The 20,040-nt window shown below is 45.8% G+C and overlaps 3 protein-coding genes across 3 annotated transcripts; 2 read left to right on the top strand and 1 right to left on the bottom strand.

Annotated features, from left to right (window-relative positions):
* The first annotated feature begins 927 nt into the window (after positions 1 to 927).
* adamts1 (ADAM metallopeptidase with thrombospondin type 1 motif, 1) lies at positions 928 to 7,131 on the top strand. Its single transcript, XM_034216775.1, has 8 exons — positions 928 to 1,920; positions 2,609 to 2,949; positions 3,040 to 3,172; positions 3,432 to 3,889; positions 4,040 to 4,226; positions 4,385 to 4,563; positions 5,050 to 5,225; positions 5,340 to 7,131. The coding sequence occupies exons 1-8, from the start codon at positions 1,299 to 1,301 to the stop codon at positions 6,079 to 6,081; spliced, it is 2,838 nt and encodes a 945-aa protein (XP_034072666.1). The 5' UTR covers positions 928 to 1,298; the 3' UTR covers positions 6,082 to 7,131.
* Positions 7,132 to 9,550: 2,419 nt separating this feature from the next.
* Positions 9,551 to 14,867, top strand: cyyr1 (cysteine/tyrosine-rich 1). The gene is made up of 4 exons (XM_034216826.1): positions 9,551 to 9,921; positions 11,665 to 11,764; positions 12,348 to 12,508; positions 13,884 to 14,867. The coding sequence occupies exons 1-4, from the start codon at positions 9,843 to 9,845 to the stop codon at positions 14,015 to 14,017; spliced, it is 474 nt and encodes a 157-aa protein (XP_034072717.1). The 5' UTR covers positions 9,551 to 9,842; the 3' UTR covers positions 14,018 to 14,867.
* Positions 14,868 to 16,444: 1,577 nt separating this feature from the next.
* LOC117546583 lies at positions 16,445 to 19,714 on the bottom strand. The gene is made up of 2 exons (XM_034216825.1): positions 16,970 to 19,714; positions 16,445 to 16,792 (listed from the first exon to the last, which is right to left on the bottom strand). Exons 1-2 carry the CDS (start codon positions 19,642 to 19,644, stop codon positions 16,516 to 16,518), a joined length of 2,952 nt encoding a protein of 983 aa, XP_034072716.1. The 5' UTR covers positions 19,645 to 19,714; the 3' UTR covers positions 16,445 to 16,515.
* Between the last annotated feature and the right edge of the window lie 326 nt (positions 19,715 to 20,040).

The raw sequence follows: 20,040 nt of genomic DNA, 5'->3' as shown, positions 1-20,040 counted from the left end.
CGTCAAAAAGTTACGCACTGACCCTCAAATGGTGCCAAAAAGCTGTCATGGACTGTTTAAAAATTACACAACACTGAAGTGACCTTATTTGGATATTTTCACATGATTTTGTTATAGATTTTACTTTATTTAATCAGAATGTTGTAGAGATGTCTATATGATTCTTTAAAAAGGACTTTCCCTTAATGTTTTATCTGCTGTGAATCACTTGTTTGGGGTGTCTTTAATACGGTTTTCTGCTTTGCCAGGTATTTTTTATGATACTCCTGCAAACTCGTCCTCTCTGTTGGAGAGAAGCAGCAGTCCGGACGGGTGGGGGGAGAAGCCGGAGGACAGGGGCTCCTCTCCCCTTGGTTTGAGTAGAGAAGCAGCCTGAATGGAGAGCCGCTCCACCTTAAGACCTCAGCGGCCCCTCTCTGCTCCCTCTCCCCGGGCAGCAGAGCCTCGCAGCCCGGCCACGGAGCACCACAGCCGGCTTGGCATGAAGGAAGGTGAGTACGACTCCTGGAGACTTGGTTACCTCTGGATCTGCTGCCATCTCCCTCTCCTGTTGCACTACAACACATCCTCCACTGCTGCCTGTCGACCTGAGTTATGTTTACTCAGTTTAGAAAGCAGTGGCACACTTTGAGGTTATCATATCATAAATGAATAATCAGTTAACATATGATTCATATGTTTAAGTCATATTATGACTGACGGTGATGACTGTACATGTGCATCTTGTGACAGTCAGAAGGAGAAAACATGTCTCTGCCCAAAGCTCTCTGTCCTCCACAATGATTGATTATATGGCAACGCGCCAGGTCGCTGGTGCGCACGGGATTTGGCCAGTCTTAGATCAAAGAGCCCTTAAGAAAGGGGTGGTCCTGAGGCAGGGGGATATAAGGAGGGACCTGCTCTGATCTGACTGAAAGGCAACAGCAGAGAACAGAGTAAACGGGCCAGCAGAGGAAGAACCTGCCCTGAACTCACACAGAGCTGGAAACTGAAACATCTGCTGAGAGAAACAGACCTGTTGGATTTACTGCCGACATCCAGCTTTTATTTGTACTTAATAAAAGGACTTTTTTCTGCAACAAGTCCGCCTTGCACATACATTTGAATGAGTTTTTCACTGGATTTGATTCCTTTTTAGTCTATACGAGTGTGCGTAATTTTGGAGACAGTTTTGTGGAAGTTCAAAAACTTTGTTTTTGTAGCTGATAGTGGAAAACCTTTTAAAGGATTTATTTGCTTCCTCGTAGAGACTTTACTCTCAACTTGTTTTTACACTTGTTGGATTTCACAGCTTTATTATGAGTTTTTTACACGTTTCCATTGGTTTATTCGTCGCTCTGTGCGTCAGCGGGGTGCACAGCGCCTGGGAGGAGAGCACCGTGGTCCCGGTCCGGCTAGACCCAACGGCCCGGTCGGAGAGCAAAACCGAGTCGTGGCGGACTCTTTCCGCGGAGGAGCAGGAGAAGGAGGCGGAGATGAGGGAGTACAGGTTGGATGTATTTGGCAAAGAGCTGGTGTTGCAGCTAGAGCCTGACCAGACCTTCTTGGCGCCGGGGTTTGTCTTCCATATTGTGGGGACTCCTGAGTCCGAACCCACACAGGAACCAAAGAGCGGAGCCGAGCCGGGCTGCTTCTTCTCTGGCACGGTGAACGGAGAGGATCACTCCGCCGCGGCACTCAACCTGTGCCACGGGCTCAGGGGCGGATTCTACTTTCAGGGGGAAGAGTATTTCATCCAGCCCCAAAACTCTAATGACTTCACGGGCACCGAGGAGGATGTCCACACGATCCGCCGCAGAGGTCGGGCAGCTCTGGCTGAGGAGGGGAGCTCAAAGTGCGGGGTCAACGAGGACGAGGCGAGGGTGCCAACAAATCTGGAGGAAGAAGTCAAGCACGGAGCAGCTAACGCAGAGCAGACAGGTGAGCTGCAGGAACACTTTACGTGCTTTTACGCATTTCAGAAAGCTCACATTATCCAAGCAACAACCTTATAAAAGTGGCCAAAAAACAGAAAGCGAGTTTTATTTGTATTATATTTATTTATTTATGTCGAAATGTCAATTTATCTAAAGCTTTACATAAAAAATAATCCTCACTTTTCTGAGTACTCAAACTGCTGTCAGCTGGAGTTGTGCCAGGCTGCACAGCTACCTTTTTTGACAGCGCCGTCTACGCACTACCAGAAATGAGGAAGGGAGGGGAGGGAAGAGAGGGGGGGGGGGGGGGGTCGAGCCTCTCCAAGGGGAAAGAGGAGGAGGCGTGACGGAGGAAGGGGAGGGGAGCAGCGGGGTTGGAGCCAGCCAGAGCCCGGCGGTGCTGAGACGTGTAAACTCGCCTCCTGGTACAACTCGCACCGGCAGACATTTCACCCCCCTCCAGAAAGGATTTTCCTCCCCTTCGATTAGTTTTCCACCAGAGAAGGTCATTTTAGGAATGTGAACCCTGCGGAGGAGGAGTCTCCGGTGATGGTGTGACGCTGAGTCATCCCTCTGAATAAAACCCTTTGTAGAGCTGAAACATAAAAAGTGCAGTAAAATCAGGAGTGTAATATGATAGCTGCTCACATGACCTTTGCACCCGGTTTGACCTCTTTCTCTCCTCCCCTCAGCTCACCACAGGAGCAGGCGCTTTGTCTCCACACCTCGCTACCTGGAGATCATGCTGGTGGCTGACCAGTCCATGGCTGAGTTCCACGGCGCCGGCCTGAAGCCCTACCTGCTGACCATCATGGCCGTGGCCTCCCGCCTCTACCGCCACCCCAGCATCCACAACTCCATCAGCCTGGCGGTGGTGAAGCTGCTGGTGGTGTACGAGGAGGAGCGAGGCCCCCAGGTGTCCTCCAACGCCGCCATGACCCTCCGCAACTTCTGCCAGTGGCAGCGGCAGCACAACCCGCCCAGTGACCGCCACCCCGAGCACTACGACACCGCCGTGCTCTTCACCAGGACGGTGAGTCAGAGGAGGAGTGGAGCAGAGACAGAAACAGAGGAGATAAAGGAGAAGTCAGACATTAACTTTGCTCTCTGTTTGCATATTTAGGATCTGTGTGGCGCCCACTCCTGTGACACTCTGGGCATGGCAGATGTCGGCACAGTGTGTGACCCTGACAGAAGCTGCTCTATTGTGGAGGATGATGGCCTTCAAGCTGCATTTACTGTGGCGCATGAACTTGGTAAGTAAAAGTAGAGTTAGAAATGCTTCTTTATCAAAATCAGAATCAGATTTATTGCCAACACATACAAGAAACATGCTATGGTGCAGACATAAACACAGTATGAGGAAATAAGGAGCAAATGGCCCTTTTTTTCTTTTGATTGTAGCCTTTGCAGATGATGTATAAGCACACAAACCTATATAACACACTACAGGAAAGGGGAAACCCCAAAAAGCATAATAGGCTGTCTTTAAATAATGTCCTCTCTGTCCTGCAGGCCACGTCTTCAACATGCCTCATGATGACGCCCAGATGTGCTCCGGGGTCAACGGTGCCCACTGGGGCTCCCACATGATGGCCTCCACCCTGTCCAACCTGGACCAGCAGCAGCCGTGGTCCCCCTGCTCCGCCCTCATGGTCACCACCTTCCTGGACAACGGCCACGGTCAGTGTCTGCTGGACAGGCCGGTCAAACCGCAGCCCCTCCCCCAGCCTCTGCCGGGGACCGTGTACGACGCGGACCACCAGTGCCGGCTGACCTTTGGGGACGACTCCCAGCACTGCCCCGACCTGAGCACCACCTGTGCGGCCCTGTGGTGCACCGTCACCACGTCCAACGGTCTGCTGGTGTGCCAGACCAAGAACTTCCCCTGGGCTGATGGGACTTCCTGCGGCCATGACAGCTACTGCCTGGCCGGGCAGTGTCTCACCAAGAGCCAAGCTGCCAAACACCAGGTAGGAACTAGCCTCCAGAAGTGTTAGCCTTTAGAAGTGTTAGCCTCATAATTATTAGCCACCATAATTATTAGCCACCATAATTCATAAGTATTAGCGTCCGGAAGTACTGAATCAGATTTGTAATGTTCATGTCTCTGGTGCTTTCAGACTCCTGTCAATGGCGGATGGGGGCTGTGGGGTCCGTGGGGTGACTGCTCTCGAACCTGCGGCGGGGGGGTGCAGTATTCCTTCCGCTCCTGCGACAACCCTTTGCCCAAAAACGGGGGCAAGTACTGCGAGGGGAAGAGGATCCAGTACCGCTCCTGCAACACAGAAACCTGCCCCGATAGCAACGGTGAGACATACTTTCTATCACAGGAATAAGATTTAAGAGATGTTCTTGAACCAAATGGCTGAGTGTTTCTCAGGAAGAAGGGATGTTTTGATGTTTCTTGCACGTTGGTGTGAAAGTTGGCATGCTCAACCTGACCCCCGCTCTGTTTTCTTTCTCAGGCCTGTCTTTCCGCGAGGAGCAGTGCTTGGCGCACAACGACATGTCGGCCCAGGTGTCGCTGGGTTCAGGCGAGGGAGTCGAGTGGGTGCCCAAATATGCCGGAGTCTCACCCAAAGACCGCTGCAAGCTGGTGTGCAGAGCCAAGGGCACCGGATACTTCTTTGTCCTCAAATCTAAGGTGAGAGGGGCTGGATTACACTGATAAACTGAGGTGGAAGAAGCACTCGATGTTTCCTATAATAATTATGTTCCTCTACTTAAGTAATATTTTGTAGGACCTTTACTTGTAATGTAGTATCTCAAGATCATAGTTTTTGTACCTTTACTTAAGAAAAGGATCTGAGTACTTGATCTCATAACTCTTACCTGTGCAGACCTGCAATCTGAAGAATCAGCTGTTGTAATTTCCCTCAGCCCCCAAGCAAAGACTTTTACTTGTTTATGACTCATATGTAGCTCCACGCAGAGCTGGCAGGGTTAAAAATAAATAAATAATAATAATCTGATCCCTTTACAACAAACACAATATACTATTTATTTATTTTTTGGTTAGTAATCGTGCTAGTAATCCCCAAATATATTGTTTTACTAGTAATCTGATAGAGTAATCCATTACTCCCCTGACTCTACCTGACTCCAACCTCTGTCTCTCTGCTGCCCCCAGGTGGCTGACGGGACCCCCTGCAGCCCAGACTCCACCTCGGTGTGTGTCCAAGGCCAGTGTGTGAAGGCCGGGTGTGATCGTGTCATCGGCTCCAACCGGCGCTTCGATAAGTGTGGAGTGTGTGGAGGAGACGGATCGACCTGCAAGAAGGTGTCCGGCTCTCTGGAGCGTGCCAGGTAAATATATCTCACGCACAAATGTCTATATGAAGTATCAATATTGGATACTTCCGTCTCTGTAAACATCAATTTGTTGTGCCTCAGTCTGACCTCTGCCGCTCTCTGTTTCAGGCCTGGGTACCAGGATGTTGTCACCATTCCTGCCGGCGCCACCCACCTGGACGTGAAGCAGCGCGCCCCCGGCAACGGTCGTAACGACAACAGCTACCTGGCGGTGCGCCGGCAGGACGGCACCTACCTGCTGAATGGAGACTACAAGCTGATGACCATGGAGACGGACATCGCCCTGCAGGGGGCGCTGCTGCGCTACAGCGGCTCTTCCGCCTCGCTGGAGCGCCTCCGGAGCTTCTCCCCGCTCCCAGAGCCCCTCACCATCCAAGTGCTGTCTGTCGGGGAGGCCCCCAGGCCCCGGGTCAAATACAGCTACTTTGCACCAAGACCCAACAACGCTGCCTCCATCTCCAACGGCAACGGAGGCCGCCGGCACTCCATCAACGCCATCAGGGAGGTGGGTGGAGCCGAGTGGACCCTCAGGGAGTGGGGTCCCTGCTCCCAGACGTGTGGCGGAGGCGTGCAGCAGAGGGAGGTGGTGTGTGCGGACCCCCAGGGCCGGCCCTCCAGAGACTGCCCCGAGGAGCTGCGCCCCCTGGCCTCGCGCTCCTGCTCTGCCCAGCCCTGCCCCTCCTGGCTCCTCGGGGAGTGGTCGGTGTGTTCAAAGACCTGCGGGCGGGGTTTCCGCAAACGGCAACTGCGCTGCATCGGCCCCGAGGGGCGCACACTGACACACGAGAGCTGTGACCCCAAAGAGCGGCCGAGACCCCTGCTGGAACTGTGCAATCAGAGCGCCTGCTGAAGACTGCTGCAGAAAAACACTCTGCCTCCTCTTCTTCCCACGGACAAGCTAAAGAGGCTAATGAATGTTAGCATCCAGAGTCCCACAATGGGTCCTCAATGACTGCAACCTATTTCCCCCTGAATCCATTTTGGGGCCACAGTGGCTCTGCAGCATCACTGGCTCAGTGCAGCACTCAGTGCAGCCTCCCTCAGGAGGAAGAGACTTCCTTGCTGCTTACCGTGCCAATGTCATGCTTGTGTGTGAGCGAGTGGGAGAAAGTGTCTTTTATGTTTTTTTATGCATGTGTATATATATATATGATGTTTGTCCAAGCTGGGCTGGACTGACACATAAGGGGTTTGGGGGTGGGGGAGGTAAATGCAGAGTATATAAAGATAAAATGAAAGAGAAATAGCTCATATTCTACTATACATCCCATCCGGTATGGAAAAAAATAGTCAGTGTTTAGTTTATTTATCACAAACCTGTAGCACTTCATCTTTGTTTTGCCAGCGGCACATTGTAACACCCCGTCGTCTCTAAAGGCCTCAGTACTCTGTACTCTGTGCTTTAGCCATATCTAACCCTTCAATGAGGGAACTCTTCAAAGACCAAAGAGGAGTGTGTGTGTGTGTGTGTGTGTGTGTGTGTGTGTGTGTGTGTGTGTGTGTGTGTGTGTGTGTGTGTGTGTGTGTGTGTGTGTGTGTGTGTGTGTGTGTGTGTGTGTGTGTGTGTGTGTGTGTGTGTGTGTGTGTGTGTGTGTGTGTGTGTGTGGAGACCTAAAGAGGGACTTGTCTCCTGCTACTACTTCATAAGTAAGTCTCTCCTGCCTTCTGCGAAGGCACCCGGTTTCTTTTTTCTACCGAGTCTTTTCCTTTTGTACAGAATATCCAAACATTATTTATTTTTGTACAGCCTGTTAAATATAATCATGTGGCTTTTTTTAATATTATTTTGTATTTGTTATTGAGATCACAGAAGGGAGTAGAATATATAGAGTATTTATACAGTGTTATATATATATATGGTCCTAGGTTCATGAATAAAAGTATCACATTGACTTGTGAAGCACATGTCTTGTGTCTGTTTGTTGTTGCAAGGTGAACTGATTTGCACTCAGTTATTTTATTTTAACAGTGGAGCTGTTTTAATGGGAACTCTGCCAATTCTTCTTCTTTAAGAGTTTAAGACGTAAATGTGTTCCCTCAAAGTGAGAGTAGTGTGAATAGCTTTTAAATGATAATTATGTACTTTCATTAAATGAGGATGCATTTTGTAATTTAGGTTTCATCCACTAGATGGCACTATGTCATCGACTATGCTTTTGTTTTGCGCAATTAAAAAATACACACATTGCAGGAAAAATTATTGGATGGCTAATTTGGAACTTCCGCCATTTAAAAAAAAAAGTAAAAAATCAAAGATCAATAAACATTGAATACAATAATGATGGCAAACTTTGAGAACAACATATACTAAAAACAAATCAAGAAAAAGAAAATGTGAATAGGAAAAGATTAAGATATTGATACTCAATTTCTTTAAAACACTATTATATTCACAGAATAAGTGTTGTATTTTCCACTGCTTTGTCCTCTCCTCTGGGTTGAATTTCCTGCCCCCTAACTTTCTGATCCAAAGTACCTCAACCCCATCACTTAAAATCTGAAGCCTGTATGTGTGGCACTTCCTGTTTGGCCCCAAGGAAGACGCTCCCCGCCTCCTCGGCTCCCACTGCAGCACAAAGGAAATCATTATCCTGAAATTATGGATGGTTAAGAAGAAGATTGGCCATGTCTGTAATCAGCATAATGGCATAATGTGTCAGTAAACAAGTCGTGTAGGGCAACATGTATACTGCACGCTCTTTTTCACATTGACAAAGAAAAATCGGCATTAATATGTATGCAGGTAATGAAACCTTTTTTTTTTTATATATACCTACTGATTTTTGAAGTCTGAGAGTCCCAGAAACATGTGGAAAGCGTTATGAATCACCGCTGCTCCATGTGGGTGGCATCTCTCAAATTATCTGCATCCCTTTGCCACCCATAGCTGCCAATTAAAGTGTAAATCATGGCAAATTGATTGAACCAGGATTCAGATTAAATCATCTTAATGGCCAAACGTTTAATTTACAAAGCATCCCTTTAAGTAACTCTTTATTGCACACCTTTTTGGATGGTGTACCTTTACATACATGTTTTTGTACACTCATTGCAAAATCTACAAAGTTGACTTGTTATTTAACATGTGAGTGTGTTTGAAATGTCACCAGTGTGTAGCAGAAGGGGGAATTGGATCAAGTGGCCCCATCCCTGACACAATAGATGTGACCTAACAACAGAATTATTTTCTCCAGGTGTGAAGCGGCCTGCTGACGATTTTGATTTTATCTTTAAAAGAAGGTCGTGATGTGTCTTTAATACTACGTGAAGCATGTGACACGCCACGCGCACATAAATACATAGAACCCATGGAAAACGTTTTCCCTCCTGCTGCGTAAAGCGTGACAGACATAACCAGGCTAAGGCCTTCAAAATAAAAGCTCAAACTAATGTCACATTTATATAAAAAATGCTATTACTAGACTTAATTGAATAACTTGACTTGTTAACATTAAGATTTCAATTAAAAAACTACTATTTATAAACATTTATTTTATGTCTGCAATGACTTTTATTTTTTATAATCGATTATTTGACTGTAGCTATGGCCCATACAATAGTGAAAACGTCCATTATAGCTTGACAAAGTTCAATTGAATGTATTTGAATTTCTTGTTTTGTCAGAGCAGATTAAGTTTAATATGATATTTGTTATGGAAATAATTATCATAAGACGCCAATTAGTAACATACAGGACAAACCTCGATGTCTGTTTACCTTCTTTAAGGACACAGGCGGCTTAGCCAATAATGTTATTGTTCCCATTCTGTGACCGGTCAATACTGGGATACAGATGGTCTGTGTTGTGGGTACACTGGGACACTTCCTTCTCTGTATTCGTGGACTCCAAGGTAAAATCTTCGAGGTCATAAGTGTCCGAGGCAAGTAGCTCTGTGTTCCCACACTGTTTAGGCTATCTCCTCAAATATGTTGTTTACTCTCTGCGAAACCAGTTAGATGGGCTGGCAAGAGAGAGGCTCTCCAGAATTGACGTGGCAACTCTACCGTGAAGTCAGAACCTCTGACTCTTGGATTTGTGATGTGAATACTCTGGTACCAACTCCAAATAAATCACAGTGGTTTGACATCAAAGCTCCGACTCTTCCCGTGTCCTGAGTCGGTGACTCCACTGCATGCTACACAGAAGTTTCCTCTACAATATTTACTAGAAAAGGCATTATATCTCCTTACTTATGGGGCCAGTTGTGCACAAACAATACCATTTGAATGATTTGTAACGTAGTGATTGCAGTGTTAATTAGACTCTTATTTTGAAAACGTTTTTGTGTCAGATCTCGGCTGCCTTCCTCGTCAGTGTAAACTCAACATGGTAATGTGAGCAAACCGGGGGAGGGGATCGGAATAAAACGCCCGTAGGTGTGGGAGCAGGACGGGGCAGAAACACTGCACACACGTGGAGGAACAAATGGAACTGCACTTTTTTTTCTAAGGAGACATGTTTCCCGAAGTCTGCTGCTGGGTTCAAAGCGGTAGGCTCCAACAATGATCCTGGAGGAGCCAAAAAGGTGACTGGGAAGAAGCGACTTTTCTTAGTTAGTGTGATCCACTGCAGATTGATTGAGAATAAAAGCGCACAGGAGAGCCGGGGTCATGGAGAGCCCCTGGAGGAGGACGCAGACTGAGAGCTGGGGGGTGTTGAGGAGCTCGCTGCTGCTTTGTTTATTCTCCGGTGAGTTTAATCAATACATTTACAAAGAGCTACATGTCTTTTCTTTATGTTTGTGATAATGGTAAGACTTCCAGATGTGTGCAGCTTTGGGGAAGCGGAAGTTCCACCGATCACATTTTGGGAACTCCTACACACTAGCTTGAAAACAGCTGGAAACTTTGATCTGGATGGGGGGGGCAGGGGAGAGGAGCTGCTGTGTGTGTGTGTGTGTGTGTGTGTGTGTGTGTGTGTGTGTGTGTGTGTGTGTGTGTGTGTGTGTGTGTGTGTGTGTGTGTGTGTGTGTGTGTGTGTGTGTGTGTGTGTGTGTGTGTGTGGTGTGTGTGTGTGTGTGTGTGTGTGTGTGTGTGTGTGTGTGTGTGTGTGTGTGTGTGTGTGTGTGTGTGTGTGTGTGTGTGTGTGTGTGTGTGTGTGTGTGTGTGTGTGTGTGTGTGTGTGTGTGTGTGTGTGTGTGTGTGTGTGTGTGTGTGTGTGTGTGTGTGTGTGTGTGTGTGTGTGTGTGTGTGTGTGTGTGTGTGTGTGTGTGTGTGTGTGTGTGTGTGTGTGTGTGTGTGTGTGTGAAGGACATGGTGCCATCGTCCCCCAGCGTGTGGAGAGACAGGACCTCCGAGGACCACCCACACGGAGAGAGTCAGAAGTCTGCTTTTAAAACCGCATGCAGGCACTGACATGGAAAGATTAGCTGCAGGGAGGTAGAGTAACATTCAAAAGTTGGATGAAGGATACAGTTAAGACTGCAGACAAACCTTTATTGTGAACATAGATTGATTTCTACATCATTAAGGTGTGCACACTTCACACTTTTTGGGTGTATACAGACCCTGCTTATATCAGTTAAAAGGTGCAAAAAACCCTGTTCTTGTGCACTTTCATTTACGATTTCTGCATCATAACCATCAAACCTGCTTATATCAGAAAAATCACGACTTAAAAGTGTAATAAACACTTCACCTTGAGTTGTGCAAACTGCATCCCAGCTCTATTTAACATAATGCAAGTTTTCTTTTTAAAAGCATCCTCCTGTGGTAATTACAAGGCAGGGCTCCCAAGCCCGGAAATGTGCATACATGCCTGCAGGCACACATCCCATGTGTGTGAGTGATTGCTGAGAGTAAGCAGATCTCCAGCATTGACATACACACACACACACACACACACACACACACACACACACACACACACACACACACACACACACACACACACACACACACACACACACACACACACACACACACACACACAGCATGCAACAAGTGTGTGAATAATTACTGAACCACTGCTAGTTGCCATATTATCATTACTGTTATTATCATATTCAAGAACAGGAGAACATTGAAAGTATTTGATATTTAAAAATGTGGATGCATTAGTGCAGCTAGCTGACTGGGTCCCAGTATGAGTTCATTACAGAGACCTTCTTTTATTCTCATTTCCCCCGGTGCTCCACAGGTATTGATTGCTTCTTTCTAAATCTGTGCTACTCCACTTCTCGGCACATAGTGGCCTGTGTCCACACTTTTAAGCCTGTCTTAGATTGAGGTGTGTGTGCTTTTGAATTTCGTTCCTGAAAGCTATTTCTCATCGTTTCCTCCAGGGAACAGATTTTTAAAACATCCGGACATGGCCTAATCTCTTATTTTAAGGGCTTCTTTCATTTTAATGAACACTTGAGACGGGTCCCAAAGTTATTTTTATCACCACCTTTTCATCTTTGCAATCAACTTACCTATTTGTGTGTTGCAGGCAGCAGTAAAGCCCAGTGTGAAGGCTGCATAGAGTACTGCTGCGATGGGTCTCCACCTTTCTGCTGCTCCTACTACGCCTACGTGGGCGACGTCCTCTCGTAAGTAATCACAGGGACACAGCAAACAAATGAAATGCACGACTGACGGCTGAAGGGGATCTATTATGTTCATATTTGTGTTTTTTGCCACGATTTCTCTCCTTTTGATCCACTGGTCGACTCGCTGCTCGGTTTCTAAATGAGAGGTCACACACCAGCTGTCTTTTAACCTGACCCTTCAGAGGTCTCACCTTTTGACCCCTGCCTGTTAGCCTTGATTCAGCCCAGCTGCTCAAATGCTTTCACCTCATGCTGCTTCCCTTCACCATGAAGCTGTGTTCAGTTTCCATCATCAGTGCATCTGTGAAAATTGTTTATTTGTGCAAAACCTTAAATGACCAGCGGCAAAGTCTTGTAAACACCGCTGATTCTGACTAACGCTGAATATAATAAAATGTTAATTCAAAGACTCCCCTTCTGTGAACACACACACACACACACTCCAGTCCGTCTCCATGGCAGCTGCCTCCTCACTTTTATTTTGTACAGTTTTATGTCTTATATATATTTATGTTAGCTCGAGCATTGTAGGAGGAGCCTGCATATGACCACAAAGCCTTGAATCTGTGTGTGTGTGTTACAGGGGCACTGCCATCTCTGGGATCGTGTTCGGGGTGGTGTTCCTGATGGGGGCGGTGGCGGCCCTGTTCCTGTGTGTGTGTATGTGCATGAAGAACGGGCGGGGGGCGCGGGTCGGCGTGTTCAGCACCTCCTACATCAACACTGTGACTCAGGGGTACCCAGGTGGGTCTCGGACAAACACAAAAAATACACTTTTTAATAACATAAACAAGGCAAATATATGTTTTTATTTATAATGAATAGCTCTGGCACTACTAAATAATGGGGTAGTTGTATAGTATTACAGTTTCATATAGTGTGATTAAACACTTATTTGTAGGTGTCCATTTCAGTCCTCAGGCGCCCTCATTTGAACAGAAAACAGCAGAATGTGTTTTATGTTACAAGATCCACCTTGGCCTTGAGCATAATCCCTGACAAGTAACACAAAGAGAGAGTGGGTTCCTTTCAAAATAAAAGCCATTAGACTTGACAATGACCTCTGTTCGAGCACTTTAGACATAGATATTCCCAGAAGCATGAACTTCTTCCCCCTCCGCACCCACCGTTTCACATCTGATACTCCCTGTTCCCGCTGGAAAGGAGCAAAGCGGCGACAATGTTCCCACACTGTCCTCGCAGGTACATCAGAGTCTGTGCTCTGAATACGCTGCTTTTATTTCTGGGGCTCATCATTTATTCATCACGCTTTATTCTCCCCTGTGTATTGCCTTCATGCAACACTGGACTGCACCGGCCCTGCAGCTCTGATCGTGTTCCATACACAAAGGACCAAAAACATGTAATATGAATGCATGTAGCTACAGTGATATTAATAACCTTATGTCCCAATAAAGGATGTTAATCAATATTTAAATATGATTTTAATTGATTTAGTTAGTGCTGCTTTTATTATTTACGTACACCTTTCCTTTATGTAATGGTGCTTTAAATTGATCAAATATTAATTCTCACGTTGCAAGGTCTCATTCTGGGCTACACAACGGTTTTATAGACCTTTTTAAATGAAGGTAACTCTTGCAGTACGTTAGATTGTGAGTTATTCATAATCGTGGCGTCATAAATGTAAGGTTTTGCTCATGTCACGCTTTCATCTTTTCTTTTATCTCGGCTGCTGTGATGTTTCAGTGAATAATGCACGTTCCCCTGGTGAGACTGATGCATCATGGTCAACCAAGGGATTTCTTTAGGGGCCATATTTTTACACCGAGTAAAGTCCCTTTTTTTACAGAGTGCAGTTTCTCTGTTTTACCACTAGAGGGTGGCACTTTCCCATCGTACACCTTGTTAAATGAGTGCAGGTTTCCCCACATTATAATCGAAGACACATTCTGCTCATGTTCAGGTTCATATCAGTATGTAGTGTCTCTACTGTGACATGTTGCCATGCTTTAATGTTCAAAAAGCTCTTTATTTTCCTCATACTGCCTGTGCTGCAGCACCTCTCTTCACCCTGTGGAACGCACTACAGGAAAAGGGAAACATCCAAAAAGCATGACAGACTATTTATTTTCTTTATTTCTCTTCCCAAACTCAGGTCCTCCACCTCCATACACCTACGACTACGAGATGTACCCTCCCTCTCTGCACCCGCCACCTTACACCCCGTCTCAGCGAAACTCGGCCAACTACTCCCCTCCTCCTCCGTACCCGGGATGTACCCGCAAGTGAATCCCTGCACAGACCCTCTAGCAGTCATCTAAAAGGAACTGATCGATGTCTCCACACCTGGATCTCTGGCCTCCAAAGACAATTAAAGAGGCTGAATGTATTCCACATTTAAAAAGAAAAAGGGGGGGGGGGGGGGCAGTGCAATATTGTTCAGCAGGCCAGGTGTGAATGTCACTGCCTTTCTGCAGGAGTCTAGACCAAATGTTGGGGAAATTAATAATAATTGAACATTCTCATAGAGTTAGCAGCCGTGCTAGTCTGCAGCTGGCACTTCCTAATAACCAATACTCTCATTCATCCCCGACTGAGCACATCAAAGGCTCTGCGCTGCTTTGATGCAGGTGAAGACCACTTTTGTCAGCATGGAGCGGTACCTTACATCACTGGAGGAACATCGTTTTTTTTAAGGGAGATTGTTGGGTATTTCTATATTACTTTGTAAGAGTAAACCCCAGCTCGGTTCAAATATACCAAAACCCAGTGAACAAAGATAACAGTACTCGAGTTTCAAGTTTACTTGCTGCAAGGAGAATCAGCGAGTGACAGGTCATGTCAACTCCAAAACCAACTCTGCTCCTCTTCTCTCAGTGCAGTCTCTTTATTACAAAAATACAGTTACAAATCATGCATGAGGAAGTGTATGTAACCAACGGCTTTATTTGTCAATGGGAGTCTTGTGACTTGCAATCATGTGTGTGTGTGTGTGTATGGTCCACAGAAAAGGGGAACAGACTATTCTCTGTTCCTCTTTTCTGACTATGGTCTCTTTACAACATAAAATGACAACATATTATGAAAACACGTTTATCCTTCAATAAACTCTAACATTCCCTCCTGTTTTTCATAATTACTAGCTGGTTACAGTGTCTTTATTACTTTCAGAATTAATTCACTTGTTTTTGACATTTTCGAACCATTCGTCATATGACAGACAGTAACCTAGCTTTAAGTCTTACACATTGGAGGTTAGGTGAGTATATTCGTCCTTCTGAGAGGGGTCTGTGTCAGTATAGTCATCGTTATCTGTCTGTTGCAACATCGTATATTGGACAAGAGTGTTGGTAACTATTTTACCAACCATAGCTTTAACACATGGTATAATACAAGCCATAGCACAGCACACAAGGATGACAACACATATGATTGCAACAAATCCCATCACGAGCTTTTGAACCCAGCTCCCTGAGAGTAGCCAATTGAACCATCCGGTCTCAAGAGAGGCATGTCTGTCTTGGCCCATAGCTGTCTGTAGGGCTTTGAGAGTAGCCATTGCATCTGTCATGTTTTGGGAGTGGACATTGTCGGTGATATATGTACAACAGATTGTGTTCAAAAGGATACACGTACCTCCTACTGAGGCAGTGAGTAGATCAAGGGCCATGCGGTGCTGTAGCACCATGGTTCTGAGTGAGTCTTGTTCGAGGTTCTGTTGTTCGTTTACAACGATGGAATTATTTACAAACATGCCGAACCGGTAATCAAAGGTTTCGAGTCTCAACATGTTCTTCGCTACGCCTAAGGCAGGAGTCAATGCTAATATTACCTTTCCACTGGTGGACCAGTGTTTGAATTCATCAGGGACATCTTTTCCCCATACTGAATCATGTTTTTTGAAGGCAGGCATGGCATTTCTCCTCCTGCGGGTGTGGTTAAGGTGTGGTTCTATGTCTATCACGAAGGTGTGGTCGCTAACAAATATTGGTGCGCACGTGCCTGTCCAATTTATTGGCAGAACTGGATAAGCGTTGTTGCCACACAGCCACCATCCTCCTTGTACCCACCATGTACCATTAGATTGTTTGCTCAAATAGACTGGAGCCCCTTCGCCATTAACAAGTGTCTGGTTACAACCAGTGGTGTTTCCCATTGGTACAGAACCTTCTGTCTGACTGTAACACATAGGGTGTATAGCTTCATTATTTGGCATGACTACCTTTTGTCCTGTCATTTTACGTGGCACTGTCATGTTAAAGTTCACCCAAAATATCTTATTACAAGTGCCATTGCTTAAACCTGGGGCATATGGATTCACATCGTTGACTTTTATCCCTGAGTGCTGGTATCCTACACCTCCCATGGTAGCAAAACATTTAGCTTGTGATTTACTCATCCTTTTACCATACAGAGTTACTTGTCCAGTTGACCATGGCATGTGGGAACAAACATAACAATTTGAACGCCCTGTCTTTGTAACAAGTTGATGGACATAGGCATACCAGGCATTTGTCATCCTAGGTGAGCGTGCAGTTTTGTCGTTGTGGTTCCATGGGTCATCGTTGAGTAATGACCATTTTTTCTCTCGATGGACCTTTTTTTTTGTTGAGGATTCCTCACTCAATTGTCTTATAGTCATTAGCGTCAGACCCAGCAGGGTCACTACAAACAACACCTTTCCCAACATAGTCTATTTGTGATAGTGGTTCTGTTGTTTTCTTCACCGGGGTTGAGACCAGTATTTCCTAATGAAACACCGCCCTTTGTAGCCGGACTTCCACCACTTATCCATCGTTAAGTTGGAGAGGTATTATCTTTTTGCAGTGGCTCTGATGTATCCACGTAGTTCTTTCGGCGATTTTTAGTGCAGTCGGTGTTGTCAGCAGTACCGTGTAGGGACCGTCCCACCGTGGACAGTGCCAATGCTTCCTCTTAATCACCTTCACGAGGACCTGGTCACCAGTCTGCACTCGAGTGTCCTGCAAGGGAGTAGAAATGTCTGGCAGGTTATTTGTTCGAGCTATCTCATTGCTTCTGAAGAGTCTGCTCATCCATTCAGCTAATGTAGTCCCTGCCTCAGCATCACCCTCCTCCCTCACCTCGTCTGTGATTGGTAATCTGAATTGCCTTCCTGTTATGATCTCAAAGGGAGACAACCCTTTTGCCGTGGGCGTGATTCTCATGCATGTTTCTACCAGAGACACACATTCCACCCATGGTCTTCCTGTTTCCTCCATTGTTTTCCTTAGTCTTAACTTTACTGTTCCGTTTGTTCTTTCCACTAAGCCTGCACTCTGTGGATGATATGCACAATGGTTTTTTAATGTTATCCCCATATGTTCGGACAGTTTGGTAATAACCTGATTTACAAAATGAGACCCATTATCACTGTACAGTTTCTCTGGAATACCTCTGTTTGGTATTATTGTCTTGCATATGGCTTTTGCTACGGTAATAGCGTCTGCATGTTTTGCTGGGAATATTTCAACCCACTTTGAAAACGGACATATCATTACCAAACAGTATTTGTACCCTTGGCATGGTGTTAGTTCGATGAAGTCCATATGCATGTGTTGAAATGGGTATGTTGGTGGAGGGAACTTTCCTCTCTGTGGTCGCTCATTGCCTTGAGCATTGTGTCTGCAACATACTACACAGGCTCTACAAAAGTTTTTAGAAAATGTAATGTAGTTGTATGTATGGAAATGTTCATTTATTATTGTCACCATCCCTCCTGTTGAGACATGGCACGGCCCATGACTCAAATGAGCTGCTGTTTTGTAGAGACTAACAGGGAGTACTATCTTGTTGTTTATTCTGAATGTTCCCTCAGGGTCTGTGGTTGCTCCATCTGTCAACCATTTCTTCTTTTCTCTGTCGGGTGCGTTGTTCTGCATATCCCTTAATATCACAAGAGGTATTGGTTGTGAAACACTTTCCCCCTTCTGCAAGAGGATATGGAACCCATATTCGCCCATAGCTGCTAGCTTCGCTACCTTATCCGCGTGTGCATTGCCAAGTGTTACTGCATCCTTCCCACTGGTGTGCGCAGCGCATTTGCATATAGCAATGCTTTTCGGCAACAACACCGCTTTTAAAAGATCAGTCAGCAGCTGTGCATGGGTGACTGGTTTTCCTGTTGATGTTTTCATGCCCCTGCGGGCCCATTGGGCTGCAAATATATGTACTGTTGAGTGCGCATACTGGCTGTCTGTCCACATAGTCACATCTTTTCCAACCCCCGCTTTGCATGCTTCTGTAAGAGCTACTAATTCCGCTGCTTGTGCAGAATATGTGTGGGGGAGTCGGCCTGCTTTTATGACCTGTGAGTGTGATACAACTGCAAACCCTGTTTGATTTTGGCCTGTTATAGATTTAGAACAGGACCCATCCACAAACCATGTTTCGCCACTGAGTAGTTGTATGTCTTTCAAATCTGGTCTTGGTTTGCATGTTCTGTCAGTCTCTTCTTTACAACAGTGTGGTTCTCCATCTTCTGCTGTAGGTATTAATGTGGCTGGATTTAAGATATTACATCTTTTTATCACAATGTGTGGTTGTGACATTAGTGTAGCTGTCAGTGCCAAATAACGTGCAGGTGATAAGAAAGCCATTTTGGTGTCATGTAACAACATGGTGACTGCGTGTGGAACCATCAGTGTGAGTGGGTGGAACAAAACTATTTCTGCTGTACAATGTACCGCCATTGCTGCCGCACATACTGCTTGTACGCATACTGGTAATGCTTGTGCTACTGGGTCTAACCTTTTAGAGTAGTAAGCGACAGGCCTTAGTTTTGTGCCGTGTTTTTGTGCCAATACTGATGTCATAAACCCTTTTTTGCAGTCAACTGTTTGTACAAATGGTTTTTCATAGTCTGGTAATGCTAACACTGATGACCCTACGAGACACTGTTTAGTCCTTTCAAATGCAGCTTCTGCCTCTTGTGTCCATTCTATCTTGCCGGACATTTTCATGTCATTGTCTGAGTATATGCAATCTAGTAGGGGCTGAGTCATTCCTGCGTAGTCTGGAATCCATGCTCTGCAATAGTTAGTCAGCCCAAGGAATTGCATCATTTGTTTTTTTGTTGTTGGCTTTGGTGCGTTTAACACCGTCTGTTTCCTCTCTGAGTGTATGCGTCTCCCTTCTCGGTTTAAATTGTGGCCTAAAAAGATCACTTCCTCTTTCACAAACTGAAGTTTCTGTCTTGAAACCTTGTTTCCTGTTTTGGCCAAATGTGTCAATACTTGTAGTGTGACTTTTGTGCTTTCTTCCTGTGTGGGTGACGCAACAAGAATATCATCTACATATACCAACATCTGCGATGTGTCAGGTATCTGTAATGTAGCCAAACAATTTGCTATTTCTCGTGAAAAGATTGTTGGGCTATCCACATACCCCTGAGGTAATCTGGTGTATGTGTATTTTGTTCCTTCATGTGTGAACCCAAACCATCCTTGTGAGTCTTTTTCTACAGGAATGGAGAAAAAGGCATTGCTCAAGTCTATCACTGAGAACCATGCCATATTTGGCTTAAGGCCGTTCATTAACGTGTGTGGATCTGGTACTGTTTGGGCTGTGCTTTGTACAGCATCATTTACTGCTCTTAAGTCTTGAATCATTCTCCATGACTGCCCATCAGCCTTTTTTACTGGGAAGATGGGGGTATTGCATGATGCATCAGGGCACTCACGCAGGATCCCTGCTTTTAGCATTTCTTCAATTACAGGTTTGATGCCAACTTTTGCATCCTCTTTTAAGGGGTATTGTCTTATGTTAGGTCTGTAGTTAGTTTTTGGTCTAACGTGTACAGGTTTTGCGTTCACCATGCGACCTACATCACATTTTCCTTGTGACCATACGCATGGCGGCACCGTTTTCAGGACCTCTAAGGCCTCTTCACTTAGCATACATCATTGTTGTTCAGGGTCGTCTAGGTGGGCGCGTGGTGTCATCACTAGAGTAAACCCTAGAGTTTTGCGCTTTAACCCGCCTCCAGTTTGCCAACCGTTTTTGTCATCTGTCCATTTTGTTATCCTGTTACCTCTAGCCACTAATAAACCTAAGTCTCTCCATGAAGTCCCTGGGCCCCTAGCTACTGATATGTGTGGCGTGGAACCTGGTTCCATTATCAAGGCAGTGGTTGATGGGACCCTAGCGTCAATTACAACATCCCCGTGTTGGTTTGCATACATCGAGTGGAACACTACCCTCTGTGGTGTCAGTCGATGCACGAGCACATCATAGTCTTTGTCTGGGCCAGGGGTGTTCTTGTACTTTAGTGTAACGTGCAATGCGTCAGGTTT

The sequence above is a fragment of the Gymnodraco acuticeps genome, unplaced genomic scaffold (assembly GCF_902827175.1).
Source record: "Gymnodraco acuticeps unplaced genomic scaffold, fGymAcu1.1, whole genome shotgun sequence".
Classification (NCBI taxonomy): domain Eukaryota; kingdom Metazoa; phylum Chordata; class Actinopteri; order Perciformes; family Bathydraconidae; genus Gymnodraco; species Gymnodraco acuticeps.
The sequence above is the reverse complement of the archived record's forward strand: the minus strand, read 5'-3'. Positions and strand labels throughout refer to the sequence as shown.

Excerpts from the sequence above, each read along its gene's own strand:
- adamts1 (XM_034216775.1), top strand. The coding sequence starts at position 1,299 with ATGAGTTTTTTACACGTTTCCATTGGTTTATTCGTCGCTCTGTGCGTC. Across the intron at positions 1,921-2,608 it reads AGCTAACGCAGAGCAGACAG|CTCACCACAGGAGCAGGCGC; the intron begins GTGAGCTGCAGG and ends TCCTCCCCTCAG. Across the intron at positions 4,227-4,384 it reads AACCTGCCCCGATAGCAACG|GCCTGTCTTTCCGCGAGGAG; the intron begins GTGAGACATACT and ends TTTCTTTCTCAG.
- cyyr1 (XM_034216826.1), top strand. The coding sequence starts at position 9,843 with ATGGAGAGCCCCTGGAGGAGGACGCAGACTGAGAGCTGGGGGGTGTTG. Across the intron at positions 9,922-11,664 it reads GCTGCTTTGTTTATTCTCCG|GCAGCAGTAAAGCCCAGTGT; the intron begins GTGAGTTTAATC and ends TGTGTGTTGCAG. Across the intron at positions 12,509-13,883 it reads TGTGACTCAGGGGTACCCAG|GTCCTCCACCTCCATACACC; the intron begins GTGGGTCTCGGA and ends TCCCAAACTCAG.
- LOC117546583 (XM_034216825.1), bottom strand. The coding sequence starts at position 19,644 with ATGCTAAGTGAAGAGGCCTTAGAGGTCCTGAAAACGGTGCCGCCATGC. Across the intron at positions 16,793-16,969 it reads AAGTTAAGACTAAGGAAAAC|AGCTGAATGGATGAGCAGAC; the intron begins AATGGAGGAAAC and ends AGGGACTACATT.